The 15,624-nt window shown below is 34.2% G+C and overlaps 1 protein-coding gene across 4 annotated transcripts in view; it reads left to right on the forward strand.

Annotated features, from left to right (window-relative positions):
* The window catches only part of DIAPH2 (diaphanous related formin 2), a 214,441-nt gene that overhangs the window by 111,817 nt on the left and 87,000 nt on the right, over positions 1-15,624 (forward strand). For all 4 annotated transcript variants that reach the window (XM_068411748.1, XM_068411749.1, XM_068411751.1 and 1 more), the window contains one exon: positions 13,606-13,771. In XM_068411748.1, the coding sequence (XP_068267849.1) occupies positions 13,606-13,771 (166 nt within the window). The remainder of the gene's footprint in view (positions 1-13,605; positions 13,772-15,624) is intronic.

Genomic DNA, 15,624 nt, shown 5'->3' on the forward strand with positions numbered 1-15,624 from the left:
CTAATTTTTCACCCTGAAAAAAAAAATCCCCCACTAAAATTGCTTTGAAATATTTGCGTGACTGGTGTCACATTTTGTATGACTAGGTATTCGTCATGAAGGTCAATAGACATCATAGAATTAATATAATGTTGAATATACTCTTTTTTTTTTGTTACTTTAGTGTTGGTCTTTAAAGGGCTCTTCTCTATCCTCCTTGGTTTCCCCTTCAGTCAGATGTAGGCAGGAAGAACTGAATCATCCGCAAAATGTCTTTCTGCCAGATTCAACACACAACACTTTTTAAAGAGCTTTCAACTTCCTTTATTATTGTACGTTCTTTCTTTTCTTCATTTTTTTCTTATTTGATTCATCTTTCTTAAAGCAAACTGAAAATGCCTATGGTGTTCCAGGTGATAACTATAGGATTATATAGGTATAATCATTGCTTAGACTGAGCTTGAAAATCACCTAATAATGTGTGATGTTTTAACGCATAATGTTCATTTCTCTTACAACTATTTGATATCCGTAAAAGAAATGACAAATCCCTTTGGAAAATGATCCTTTGAACTTTAATTGGTCTGGACTAAGGTATGAAAATTTAATATTTAAAATTACAGGAACTATGGAATGTTATAAATGAAAATAGTGTTACACAAAGCAGATAATAAGTTTTCTTTCTCACAGTATGTTTCTACCTTCAGATCTTCATTTCTTTTTAAGAAGGAAAGCCTTGATGTGAGGGGACAGATTATAATATTGATTTCTTATTGGCCTATGCTATAAATCCTGTGAACGGGAGCGTACAAACAATCTGTAGGTTCCAAGATAGCCTGGATAAAGGAAGAAATTGGACAAATGTTACAAATGGGGAGACGTAATGATACGCAACAGGCAGCTGTGTGGCAATTAAGAACTTCAAATAGCTTATTTTTCTGATTTTTATTTATTGAAAAAAGTATATTCTGTAAATTATATAGTGCAAACTTTTGTACGTTTTTTTAAGCCCAGACATTTGACTATAGATTTGTGTTGGATTTTTGTTTAATCCCTGAGATTATGTAGGTTTACCACATGAGGGAGCTGCATTCTACTCTGCACCTTGAAGACTGCGTCTAGAATTGTGCTTCAAAGCTAGTACTGAATAAGATTGAGAGGATTTTATACAAGAAAGGAGAAAAGTATGAAAAGGTTGCTGAAATGCATTTTTAGAGTATATGTTGGCGAACTAGTGGGAGAAAACTTTCTTTGACAGTAGTCTACACAGACACATGAAAAATTATATAGGAGTAAAAGCCTGCTTGTTTAGGAGATTCTAAAGAATAAAATTCTATGAACAAAAAATCTACTTAAATACATGGAAAATAAAAGGATTCTTGATTGTGAATAATTGCCCGAGGGGAAACTGTGCTTTCATCCTTAAATTTATATTAAACCAAACTGGCCAGATCTCTGAAAGATATTTTTGTAAAGAATTGTGCACTGCTAGAATGATAATTCATTAGAGATCCATTTTCTAATTGCTGTATGCTTATTTTAAAATCTGAAATTAAAGGGAGAGTGCCCTCTATAAATCCCTGGAGCTGCAGCATTAGATCTCAAAATCAAACTATCACGAGACATTGCTTCATCAAAAATGTTGGTGTTGATGGAACTGCTTTTTGCCCTCTACCCTTCTCCACTCCCCAAAAAGAAAAAGAAATAAGAAAAAAAAAAAACAACAACTTTTTGGAGTAAGTGTACTCATTTTCTTCTTTAAAGCATTGTGTCTGAGGTTGCCCTGTGTTATGCTCTTTGCTTTTCTATCTGACCACAACATTTGTTTAAAATATCCTTAAGTGTTTGTTGCCGAGACAGAAATTTGAGGGATTACTTCACTTTCCTGACTTTTCTTTGTTTTAATCCCAGTCATTTCTGTCTCCTTCTCTGGAGACATTCAAAACACACCTGATACCTGTGTGACGTGATTTAGGTAATCCAGCTCCAGCAGGTGGATTGGACTAGATGATCTTTCGAGGTCCCTTCCAATCCCTGACATTCTGTGATTTGGGGCAAAGCTATTTGTGTGCATACGGTGGTGAGTTCCTAGCAAATAATTGCCCAATAAGTTATGGTTAGACATTTTTGGTATTAATATCTGGAGAGAAGAGAGGAGGGAAAGGACATGCACCATTTTACTCAAATCATATATGATGTGTGGTTTTAATTATGCAACTGGTATTCAAAATACTGTTTAGGTGCAAAATAGACTCTAATTTTTAGTCTGTCGCTTTTCACTCTAATTTTTTTCCTGTGCTTGAATTTATGAACACTTCATTACAACAGTTGTTTGCAGTAAACAAATCTCAATTTTAATAAATTTATTCTATGCTTTTTATCAGGTGATGTAAAATCATTTATTTTCCCCCTTGATTTCGAACATCTAGGCTCTTGAAACATTATATGATATGAACTTTTTCAGATTTCTGAAAACAAGAAAATGAGGACTTCTGACATTGCTGCATTAAAGGAAACCTAGAAATATGAGGAGTCACTTCTCTTTTCCTTCCCCACACTTTACCAACAAACTTTATCTAGATGACGTAACCATCAGATCTACTGACTGAAGCTTGTTAAAACAGGGTACAACTGGCAGCTCAAACATAGCTCTCTTAATTAAATCCAGATGAAGTGGGGAAAAACTGCATGATCAAAGAGAAAGTGAATGTGGTTGCAGTTTCTCTGAAAGATTTAGGGCACACAAAGCTGTAATTATTGTCTAAGGCATCTCATTGTGTGTTCCAAAGGTAATATAATATTTCTAGGAGCGGGTACCTTACCATGGGTTTGCTGAAATAGGTATCAACAAGTAAGTTTTTTAGTTGTTGTTAGAACATTGTTTGTCAATGCTTTGTGTTATTTGAAACAGTCACATTTAAATTAATTTTAATATAATATGCAAAACAAATTTTGTGGAATCATTTTGTTTGTACTAGCTGCATTTTAGTTGTTTTCTTTCTTGTTTTCATTCATCTAAACAGATTTTTATCTAATTGTTCTCCAGGGAAGGTATGCTAGAAATCCATTACTCTTGCAACATTTTCTGTTTGTTATATTCTTGACTATCATGTCTTCTGTGTTGTTTTCTAATTAATGCATGAATAATGATTATAATTAATTGTGTGCCACCACAAAAAAAAAATGAGGGAGATTTGAGTTTGAAAAAGCTGCAAATACCACTCTTCATATAGTGTCAAATTATTTTTAAACTAAAATATCACAAATGAGAATTGACTGAAGACCTAGGATGAAGACCTGCATGAAGTAGACAGGGAGTGACTGCTTTTCAGACTGCTTAGTATGGGATTCCAGGCAAAAATGTGATCCATGAGTGTGAAGGACCTGAGCAGAGATCTATGAATTTTGTCCAAGTATAGGAAAATAACCTGTAAAGCATTACCAAACTGGAATAATAAACTGGAGAATTATTTATGTTCTTCTCTAATTTTAGAAGACTCTCATTGCTTTTCTTCTCTCCTGCCATCTAGTATCCATTGTTGTAGCACTCCCATCAGTTACCTCTTCTTCACGCAATCATCACATTGAAGTACCTGCTCTAGGTCTAAAAAGGCTTAAGTACTGCAAGGGAAGATCATGAAATACGTGACTAATATACACTGAGTGTGAAGCTTATGGCTATACCTGTATCCGTCTGTTTCATTCTTCATCTGGTATAATCATCTTTTTCCTTATTTTTTAACAACTCCAGCTCTCACAACTTCTATTTCAGAAGAAATGAAGCTAAATAGTCCATCTCTTTCACTCATAAATGGCATTTTGCCATTCTCTTAAAAGGATGTTTTTCACCCGTCAGGCAGTGTCAGTAAATTCAATTCCTCTCAGCATGTTTTTGCAAAAGCAATTTCAAAATTCTGGTGAGTTCATCAGTGGAAATAAGATTTTTGTTTTGTAAAGATGAAAGGTGTGTTTTGCTTTCAGGAGTTTTAGAGCTTGTAGAAATTGTTTTGATCTTTCCATCTTCTGTTAAAAATGGGAGTATGGACTTTGGGGATTATTTCCCTGTTACAATTATGGAAAAAACCCTTAACTTGGAGATTGTCAGCTGTCTCTTTCTCTGAAGAAAAAATATATTAGTGGTTTTAGGTTAATTTAGGTTAATACCTAGCTCTAATTTTGAAGTTTCTGCAATTTTAAAAATTATTTTAATTTAAGATAGGCAAGAATCTTCCCTTCTCTCTAGCCTGTGACTTTATAAATGCTGCCTTTTATGTGTTCTGTTTGAGGAGCCAAGTGCTCTTATTTACTTCTAAAGTTTTCTTCTTCATGCTACCACAGGAAATTCCTAAATCTGCATCGTAAGTCTTTGAGCAGACGTTCCCAACATAAACCAATTTAAGCAGCACCTTGTGGAGCTTTGTTCCTTGGACTGAATACTTTATAAAATAGGCTCTTGTTTATCAGTTTTTGCCTAGAGAGTTCCTATGGGACTTTTAGAGAAATGAGCGCTGATCTCTGCATCCTGATTAACAGAGGTATAAATAAAAAAGGCAGTATTGAAATTATGTTGACTTAAGCTTTCTCTTGTGCATACTAAAGTGGTATATATAGAATCAATGGAAAAAGTCTTTTCACTGTTGAGAAGTTTGAATGCATTGCATGAAAATTAGGAATTGATAGAGCTTAGAGCTCAGAGTACGTAAACATTGACAGGTTTTTCTCGTGCTTATCACAGTGAAAGTTTTATGACCATTTAGGGACAAGTCAGAAAGTCTCATCTTAATTAACATGAGCTTAAGCATGATTCTGCAACGCAGGGAGAAGGAGCAGGTCACAGCTAGCATTGTTACCAGATGGTTATGATCTTTCTGTGCTTCATTTTCATGCACACAAACACTGAAATAGTGTCTGTGCACAGTGAATGCAGCTGTATTAAATAATTCTGATAATTAATGACTTCTTCAGGTACTAATGTAATGAAGACCAGAGGGAGGAATAGACCTCTTTGCTGTGTGATAACTGAGAAGCAACTGTTCTTCTGTGTTTTTTTTTCCTGGACTATTCTGTCAAATGCTGAATGATGAGGTAATTTGCTTTGTAATGAGAAAGAAATTCTCACACTGAACTTTTTGTGGCTATTTTATTAGGGAATCTTTAAGCTCTTCAGAAGCACATGATTTTGTGTAAACAGATAAAATGGGGCTCCTTCTATAGGTCTTGGTTTCTTTGGGTTCTCATATGGGTAGATGAAGTGTATTGTAATGAAGATTTCTGCCTCTTTTTTTTTTTTTTTTTTTTGGAATACAAAGGGTTTCAACAGGAAGAAGAGATTAGGTATATAATTGTGATTCATAATTATCTGTGTATGCTCCAGAAGTTGTTTTCTGTGTAGTCACAGAGATTCATTATGTATGTAGTGCAAATGATAGAATTGTTAGCATCTGTTTACATACTGATAGCAGGTGAAAATAAAGCTATCACTGTAAATGACTTACAGCATGCTATTAAAGCTGAATTTCTGTCTTCAGCTAATAAGTTCTGTTTGTGTTTCTCCAGTTCAATTCAAAGAATGCTCTATTATGGATGAGCTTGGAGATTAGAAACTAAGAGCACTGGTACATCCTTCATTAAAGATGATGACACTATTGAATCAAACTTTCTCTTCTAGCTATATAAAACATATTTTTTGCCTAGTTTGGCAGTGCCTTGATCCAGAATCCTGCTCTGAAATGGTATGCTAGAGGTTTGAAATGACAGAATAGTGTTTGTATAGTTGAAATATTTTTAGTTAGTTTTCACACTTAGTGGTAGTTGTTTGGAGATAATTACAGAAATATTTGTGTTCTTGTTGAAGTGTATTTCTTCAGTATTAGTTGTAGATAAGTGTAGCCATAGAAAAAAAAAAGTGTTTTGCTCAATGAACAGTGTATGACAATAGATTAGCAAGCAATCTACTTACGGTTTTAATTTCAGGTGATCAGGTCAAGGGATTACGTTATTTTCACAATGAGTTTGAATCATGGGTTTGTTTCTTTTTTGTAACGTCAGACAATGAGTCGGCTTAAGGGTGGATAGGAAGCTAAATCAAACCCAGTGCAGATAAATAAACTCAATTATTTGGTCCTTATACGTGCTTAGCTGAATTGTTAGTATCTTGTGAAATTCTGATGATGATGAGAATAATCCATTTTATTGAAAAACAAGTTTAAATAATAAAGACCATTTGATTTATTGAAATAATGAACTATTCAGCAAGTAATTTTAAAACTGGATGTCTATAGTTCATAGTGAGGATTCTGAAAAGCTGGTTTGTTCTTAGTGTTTCATGTTTGTCTTCACCAGTTCTCATAGTCTGATTGAATTTTGGCATGCTCGGAGTGGGAAAAGCTATATTTGGGTAAAGTACAGTGTGTAAAGTTTATTTGTAAATTTGGGATTTTTTTAATGGAATGAAGTTTCATTATATGTCCAGCTTACAGGGAAAGAAATGATTTGAGACGTTATATATTGAAGTTGAAATTACATATAAGCAGAGTAATCAAAGCCTTGTTCATTTAGATTTGTCAGAGTCACAGAATGGTTGAGGTTGGAAGGGAGGTCTGGAGATCATCTTGTCCAACCCCCCTGCTCAAGTAGGGCCGTCTAGAGCAGGCTTACAGAACCGTGTCCAGGTGGCTTTTGAGTATCTCCAAAATGCCACCGCCTCTCTGGACAAACTGTTCCAGTGCTTAGTCACCCATTTAAGCTCAGTTTGGCTGTTAGTCAGTGCTTAATTCAGACTCAGAAATGTAGACGGCCAAATATTAATTAGGTTGTGAATTTTCATTGAAGTACCCTTGGGTGTAAATGTGGTCCCCTCTGTAGAAGCAGACTCTTCTGATTGTTTTCTGCTTTCTTGCCTACTGTACTGTACACTTAATTTCCTTTTGTAGCTAATTTCTTACTGCTGAGGCTGTCAAGTGCCACCTGTGAGTAAGGTTAATTTGCAAGTAGATCTGGTGATCCACACGTTGATATTAGTAAAATGCAACATTTATGATTAGTGGTGTCACAAATGTTTTTTAATCCTGCTCTTGTATGCTTTATGTAATACGTCATAAAGGCATACAAACAAAAATCAGCTGTTGTGTGAATATTTACATAATTCTTTCTGCCTAATTAGCACTCTCCCAACAATGTCATTTCGAGCTCCAACAATTTTACTTTCAGGCTTTTCCAATAGGCAGTTTTTCAGCACATTTATTAATTTTCCCACAGTGTCTGCAGTAACATGTTATGGATTGAGCTGACTGACAGTTAATGGAAGTAAAACTAACTTCTGTTTCTTCAAAATAGAAAAATACAGAGTAAAGATAATAGACTGGGTTTATACTGTTAAAATGTACATACTCTGTGTTGGATTAATAACCAAGTTATAATTTTATCAAAGCATCGACTGTTGGTATGTTAGTTGTTCCAGATATTCCAGATGTCTCAGTCCCTTTAAATGGTTGCAGTGGGTGTATGTCCAGAATAATAAGGTGGCATTATGTGTGGCTGCATTCCCTTCTGCTTCAAGTGCTGCTGACATTAATTCTGTAGTTCTGCTCAGGACAGGAGAGAAACATTCAAACATATAATCTGTCACGGAAATTTTAATAAGCCAGTTTTAATTAAACTGTATTATCTGAGATGCAGAACATTCTGATGGAAATTGTCAATTTTCAGAACAGCAAATGAGTACTCAGGAGTTTGGAGTAGCTAACAGAATAATAAACTATTTCAAATTGTAAATGCAGTAAAGCATGAAAGAATGCACATTGACATATATATTTTCAGTCTTGCAGTAGTTAGTATTATGAAGGCTCAGAGCTTTATCATTGTGTGATGATACAGTTCATGGACACTTTGCACTCCTCAGGGCAGATTTATCAATCTGTAACTTAAAGCTAACAAACCAACATTGCACCTTTTTCAAAAATGCATTATTTTAAGAAAAAATTATTTACACTGGAAATAGTAAATGGATTACCAGTTTTCGTATTGTAAATTATAAATTGATTGACTGTAATTTTTATCTAAAACCAGTGTGTCATAAAATCTAACTGTAAAAGCAAACAGGAAAGTGCCTAAAGACGACAGATGTGGATGAATTTAAAGGAAATCATATGGAGATTTATAATGAAGCCATGTTTCTGTGTTTTTAATGATGCTGTGCTCTCTTTTGAGAACAGTTTCTGTCTGTAATGAATATTAAGATCAGTGTGTATAGTAGAATAAGAAACCTTGATGCATTCAGTAAAACTGAAATGAAATGAAAAATAAATAGATCAAATATTTAAATAAATAAATTTAGTGGCTTTGCTTTCCAGACTCTTAGAAAATCCCAGGCTGATTATTTTTTACCTCCTCATTATAGTGCTAATTTATAGAATATGCTAAATCCATTTACTCTTCCCTTTAGGTTGAGTATATTTGTAAATGAGAACATCTTTCGTCTCTAGACCCAATAGGCCTTTATTTTCTTTTGTCCTTGTGTTTTCGCTCTCTATTAGGAGTTAGTCCATCTGTAGCATAATGCCACCTGCCTCTTTCTTAAATGATTTTTTTTGTGTCAGCACAAACTTTTGAGAGTCAAGCAGTACATGAAAAACTCTCCCAATGGAATGCTGCTTTCACCTGTTTTCAGCTTCCTGTAACCAGACATGTCAAAAGAACTTCTATTCAGTCTTTGAAGTGCGTTTGGAAAGTGTTAAGAAGTTTCTGGCAGGTATCTCCTTTTTGTCTTGCAGTGGATTCTTCCTTATTCTGGAGGTATCAAAGACATCAACTCTGTGGTCTGTTTGTTTTATTGTTTCAAACCTGTGGTCAACACCCCTTAAATTCCATTTTTATAGTGACTGTATGCCCTGGAAAGGGGCCTCCTTAGCTGCTGTAACACCACTGCATTTTTTATAATTATAGTTAAATTATCAATGTTCTTTCTACTGTGGCATATTTATTGTTGGTGAATGCCAAGCTGTCAGTGTTGGCTTTCACTTTCTTTGTAAATGCTGACAGTAATGGGCCTTGCCTTTGGGCAGGTGAGTTTTTTGGGTGTTCAGGTACTTTATTAACCCTATTATTCAAGTTATTGATATATTGATATGAAATTCATAGCAGATGTTATGGTAGAAGTGATGACTTATCCTCCAGCAGATTTGGGGTATTTAACCTTGGTTTCTCTGATCTCTTTTTTTCCTCATCTGTTTACATAGAAGAAACCAGGAGAAAGCATGGAAGGACCATGGTAGTGGTCCTAATATAGACATAAAGAATTTAATTCTACTATTGATGGTAATCAGTGATTCTTTATCTCTGACATAATGTAGTAGTATCGTGTCATGGTAACGTGTATCCATCACTTGCTTAATTAAGTGAATTAATTTAGGCATTGCACTGAAATGCCAGCAAACTGTAGTCATCTGGTCATCTTTCAGAGCGTAAAACAATCATTGACTTAATGACTGAAAATATCTTTTCTGTAAGTACAGCTGGATTTATGCAGCCGTGCTAATACTTACCTGTATTCTGATACTGACACTAGACTTACATTTTCACTCCAGAAATCCTTATCCATTTGGGTATTTAAATATTTTTTCCCCTTCCTGGTGATGGTCGTTGTCAAGCAAACCACACAACTGGGTGGAAACTTAAGTTGGCAGCTGTAATGCAAGCACATAAGCAAAATCCTTTAAAAAAGAAAAAAAAAAAGTTTGGAAGTTTCCCAGCTTCTCTTTTAACAGGGAGAAGAGACAGGAAAAAGTAGAATTAGTAGATTACGGAAGTTTGGCAACAGAAGTTAATAAAGTAATAAGGATAATGGAAGTTAATGGTCTGCGTTTACCTGTATCTTTGTCATTTATAAGACATGCAGTTTTCTTTTGTTCTTTATTTGCATTTTAATTTTCTTTAGAGTTCTTCAGTGACATGGCATACCGTGTATTTTACTGGATTGCATGGTAAAGCATATGTTGTTAACTTTTTGATACCAGTTACTGGACAGTTAGTTAGTCATTTATTAATCTCAGGGTGATGTGTTGAAACCAGTGAAATAGGATAACACTTTTGGAAGATACCTGTAAATTTTAAACTGAAATAACACTTCTTCAAAAATTCAAACTAGACACTTAGAAAAATTTCAGAATAGTTTTGTGTAGTTGCCTTCTGCAGTAGTATTAAAGTGAAAAAGGAAATGGATTGAAGGGCATAAACTTTCCTCTAGCTAGTAAGCACTAAAATAAGTATTTAAAAACTTCAGTAGGGATTATATTTACAGAGTTGCTTAGATGGTGATTAGATATGGTTCTGTTATTGTTGCAGTGGTGTATTTCCTAATCTTAGTAAAGCAATAAGTCTCCGTATATTCAGATTTACAAACCCATTTTTCTCGGTTTATGTGGAACTTAGGGAGACAGGTATGGTACTGAAGACGGAAAAATATTTCCAAGCGTGTGTTTTTTTCTTTTTTATTTTTTCAGATAGTATTTGCAGTAAAGTCTTGGCTTAGTTTCTTTCATAGCCAGAAGAAAATTCTAAAAAATGTGTGTATGTGTAAAAACAAGCTTGTGAATGGAGTAATTTCCCTTAGTTGAATAAGCATCTTTATACTTGATAGTTCTGTGATTTTTTGTTTTGGTTCAGAATAGTGAGAATGAAACCTTGTTTACAGTTTTTAAATGAGCACTCATTAAAGCTTCAGTCTATATTAATGAAAACTGTTGGAATTAAGTGTTTCTATTATGCAAAGTTTTGATAGCTCAGACTTTTCAATAATGTTTTTTTCATGAAATAGACGAGTATGGCTTTGCTTCTCTGGAATGGTTATACCGACTAAGTCTTTGCAACGACTTGAAGCAGTACATTTCAAGGTGATGTTTCAAGTTGCTAATATTTTATAAGTATGAGGATTGTATGAAGCATATAGAGTGTGACAACGAATAACTTTGTTAATATGACATGGTATATGACTAGAAACTATTGTCTCTACAGCACTGACTTGTTTTCTTCAAAATTAAGTATAGTTAAAATACTCTTCTCACTTAGCTCATCATATTAATTCATCTTACCGACATTCTTTTGTCTTACAAGCCACCAGTTAATGGTGTTTCTTATTTGCAGTTTGGTACTTATTAGAAAGAATAATATTGAAAATACGCTATAAGTTTCTACAGTATTACTTTAACATATGTTCTAGTTTCAGTAGCAGTATTGTTTTTTTTCTTTTTAGTGCTTCTGTTTTGTTATTTTTCCTGTTGAATGTGCAACCTGAATGGAGAGTTTGACTCTGGAAGCTTTGTCTCAGAATTACTTTCCAAGCTGGAATGTTTGAAGGTGTTTTTTCTTTCAGACTTTTCAGTCATTTTTAGTATAGTAATTTGGTTTTCTATTCTATGAGATTGTTTTTAAAGGAACCACAGATACAATTTGTATAATTATATACCTTCGTATTTCTTTTTCTTCCTATTTTTGGTGAGTTGCTCAACACAGGAGTCTGCTGACTCTAAAGCAATTCATGTTTTTCTAAAATTTTCCGACTGTGCTCAATAATTCAGTAATGTGCCATTATTACCTATTCAATGTGTTCTTGCCATTAAACTTTCATTGCCTTTTGTACAGTTAAATGTCATTGAAGACTGAACAATACCAAGTTTGTCTTGTATTAGGATGAGCGATTCAATGGTCCAAGCTTCAAATTCTAACCAAGCAGGTTAAACTTCATTTCAATAAACTGAAAATATAGGTATTATTACTGTGTTTGCACTGGTGTGAAACTGTATTGGTAGGTATTACCATTTCAAAATCTTGATATTTATATATTAAGATCCATTACCGTGTGTTTTTTTTTTTTTTTACCATTCTAAATGAACATTAGAAGCTAAAAAAATGTATACAGCTCTCCTTTTATGCTATTGAGGCTTTAGTGAAGAAGAGATTACTTGGAAAATAATTTCTTAAGAGGAAAATTTACATTATATGAAGTTTTCAATCATATTTTTAAAAACCAGTTTTTAAATGGCTATTTACATACCTTCCCATTAGTTAGAGTGTGAAAATCCAGGTGAAATATTAGGCCTCTTTCTAATGGAAGGTATTTTCAACTTTGTTACGCTTGCATGTAGCTTGTGAAATGACAGCCTTTTAAGTAGTCAACAGTACCCAAACACTATGGAAATGTTATGAATAGAATATCCACCTCAATTTTCTTTCTTTGTTTTGCAATTTGTTGCCTATTTTCTGAGGAATCATTTTTGGGTTTAGTCTAATCTCAAAAATAAATGGTTTGTACGATTTCTCTGTATGTCTCTTTCCCCTCATTAGTTTCCAGGTTGTTTGTTATTTTGCAGAGAGACAGGGATCTCAAAAATATTGAGTCATTAGAAATGTGATACTAGGCAGAGTCTCAAATTGGTCTCATGTATGGGGAAAGGTTGAAGCATGAGCGCTGCTCTATTAAGAACCAGAATCCGCATGGAAGAGAGTCGTTACAAGTAAAAGCCACAGGGAGCCCGGCTGCTTGATTTTTGTAGTTCAGGGAATAACTTGTGTCTTTTGTTCTTGGGTTTTGATATGTACAGCACAGCACTTCCATCAGTTACAATTCAGTATCAGCAGAACTAGTTTAATCACGTACTAGCTGGTTTTAACAGTGATTTGGGACTTTGTGGATATAAACAACCGTGACAGAAGAAAACAGCAGACTGAAACTTACTTGCTTTGAGGCAAACTAATATTTCCCTTAGTAGCTTGCACCCTTCTTGTATTTGCAAATGAATTGTTCTAAGAATATATTTTTCATATGGGGAAAAAAATGCTACATTTTTCTATTTAAAAGGATTATGCCAAACTTTTAATGATGACTGGTGGGATGAAAGTCAGTATCAGTTTCATTTCCAGACTTGTGTACTTCCTAATGGAAAAAGAGACTTCTGTTGTTCCATGGTGTTTTTCTTAGTAATAATTTTTCAAAGCTGTTTGTCAGTTAACTGGGGCCAGTGGGTGGATATTCCATTTTTATAAGTTCTGTGAAATTATATAGTTGACAGTGCGCCCCAAATAAGTGTACCTAGTACAGGAAGCCTGAGCTATGTGGCTAGGCATTAAAGAATCCACAAAGAAGGTACATCTATAATGAAAGGCAAAGAAAAATAGGCATCATACTGTATTGTTTTGTCATTGGTAGTTAAGCACAATGCAAATTTTACATACAAAATATGTGTACATAATACAGGGGGCATGACATCACTTGAACAGAGTGGGACATCATAGGTTCTCACAGCAAACTGATTTTCAGTATGTCTTTTCGTAGAATGTATTTTACAAAATGTCCAAGATATTTGGAAATTCTATAAAGTCAATTGTAGAGTCTATTAATGGCAAATCTTCACCATTGGGAAGGGATCATTTAATGGAAAACTGTGCTACCACCTTATGTTGGTATGAAATTGCAGACGTGTAAACATGAATACATAAAAATATTGTATTTGAAAGCGGGACAGTGCCAGCAAATTTTCCAGTTCTAACCTTTGTACTGAGTTTTCTTTACTTTTTTTTTTTTTTACTATTAGATTGGATTATATTTGAATCATTTTCCTTAACAAAACCTTACAGCTTTGCAGAGAGTGCCCGAGAGCAGTATGAAAAATTGTCCAACATGCACAACAACATGACTAAATTGTATGAAAATTTGGGAGAGTACTTTACCTTTGATCCCAAAGCAATAAGCATAGAAGAATTCTTTGGTGACCTGAGCAACTTCAGAACTCTATTTTTGGTGAGTAATGTCTGCAAAACATTATACATATTCTTATGTCTTCTTTCTCCCAATTTTAATTCTTTCCTCTTCTCTCTATTTCTTGTGTTACAGTTAACTTTGTTTTGTTCTGTGGCAGGAAATTGGATTAGTGTTTCCAGAATTATTTAGCTTTTGGTCACTGCTAGCTATCATCCTCCAGTTAGTAACTTGCAAACTCAACTGTCAATGTGATTGAGACATACGCATAATTAGAAAATATTTTTCCTCTTTTCAAAAACGTGGCTGTTAGTTGATGCGCAACAAACAGGCGTAATACTGTAAAACATGTTAAAATCAAGACCTGTATGGACGTGTCTGTGTTCATGTTGTGTTAGAATCTGGCTGATGCCTTAATGATGCTGTGGTGCTAAGGCTGAGACTTTCAAGATGAGCTCGGTATTGCTGACAGAAATCATGAAGTTCACTTAGATGCTTATATTACTATTTCCAGTCATTCAGTGTGGTTTATGCCAGGGTATGACTTTTTTTATGAAGGAATTTAAGAATTTCATTTTAAACAGCTCAGTTTTTAATGGGTTTGATGTCATCTTTCCTAGTGGCTGTCTGGGAGCCATAATTAGCTGCACCATAGGAAGTGTGCAGGGAAAACAGATGCCTAGAATGTCACATTGTGTCTCTAGAGAATTTTAACATCACTTAGAAATACCACTGTTTACCATACAGCTGTGGCTCACTGATCTGTCTGTTGCCAGTAGCTGGCTTAATTTATCATGTAATCATAAGGACTTTGAGTTTCAGTCTGATGGAGGAATAACAACTTTAAAACATAATTTTCATACGAAGTTTTCTTTATTAGAAAACTTTTACTACGATTTATTTAACTATTCATTTTAAATTGGATGAAATTGGTTTTTTTTTTTTCCCATAAGCAAATCACCATTTTATTTGTAATTACTAAGAATGCCAACACATCTGCGTGAAGACTTGTCAAGAACAGGAATAGTTGTCATGAGATATTTCAGTGCATTTACTTTTTCATAAATCCAAGGCTTTTCAATGAATTTGTAAACCTACTCTATTGTAACTACTTGAAACAGACTTCAGACTAGCAATGTCCAGATATTGTGATGAAAATCTGTCCTCCAGTATGTATTTAAACTGCAGTGAAGGTGATAGGAGCTAGAGGGCAAATGTTTTCTAGAAGGTATGTTAAAATGAAAATACTTCCATTTGCTTACTTTTATTTTCCATCCTTTTGACTTCCTAAAGATCTGGCTGATGGCCTGTTGCTCTTCAGTGGTTATAATAGAATTTCCAGGGAGAATATTTATAAGAGATTCATGCATTGTTTTGGAGTGACTAAGTAATACCGGGGGGGGGGGAAGTGGCATTTCAGGTTTTCAGTGTGTAAATGTGAGAAATTAAATATGAAGTGCAGTAATTCTTCTAATACAAAGCTGGAATATTTTTGTGGCCTTTCCAAATGAACCAAAAGCAGAAAAGAAACTACTATGTGTACATCACAGTTCCAGGAACAGATGAAAATGTCATTGTTTCAGGTTTAGAATGAGTTTCTGTAAGTAATTCTGTAAGAGTGAAGTGTTGAATTCGGGGGTGAGGGTGTTACTGAATCATATGTAAAAGATCTTCATTTTGCAGCAAAAAGATGTATCTTGGACTACATTATGTAGTATTAATGATGTATGTTTTCATATTATGATTTCAGTAACAGTTGTTCTTTTCAATGTTTTTGCATGCGTATAACTGATTGGGTGTTGCTAATTGTTTTGATAAGAAGATGAAGTGCAATCTAGCTGACTACATTTTATCCACACTTATTCATTGCTAGTTGAGGAAAAAGGAATTCTGAG

Source organism: Nyctibius grandis, chromosome 13 (assembly GCF_013368605.1).
Source record: "Nyctibius grandis isolate bNycGra1 chromosome 13, bNycGra1.pri, whole genome shotgun sequence".
In the NCBI taxonomy this organism is placed as follows: domain Eukaryota; kingdom Metazoa; phylum Chordata; class Aves; order Nyctibiiformes; family Nyctibiidae; genus Nyctibius; species Nyctibius grandis.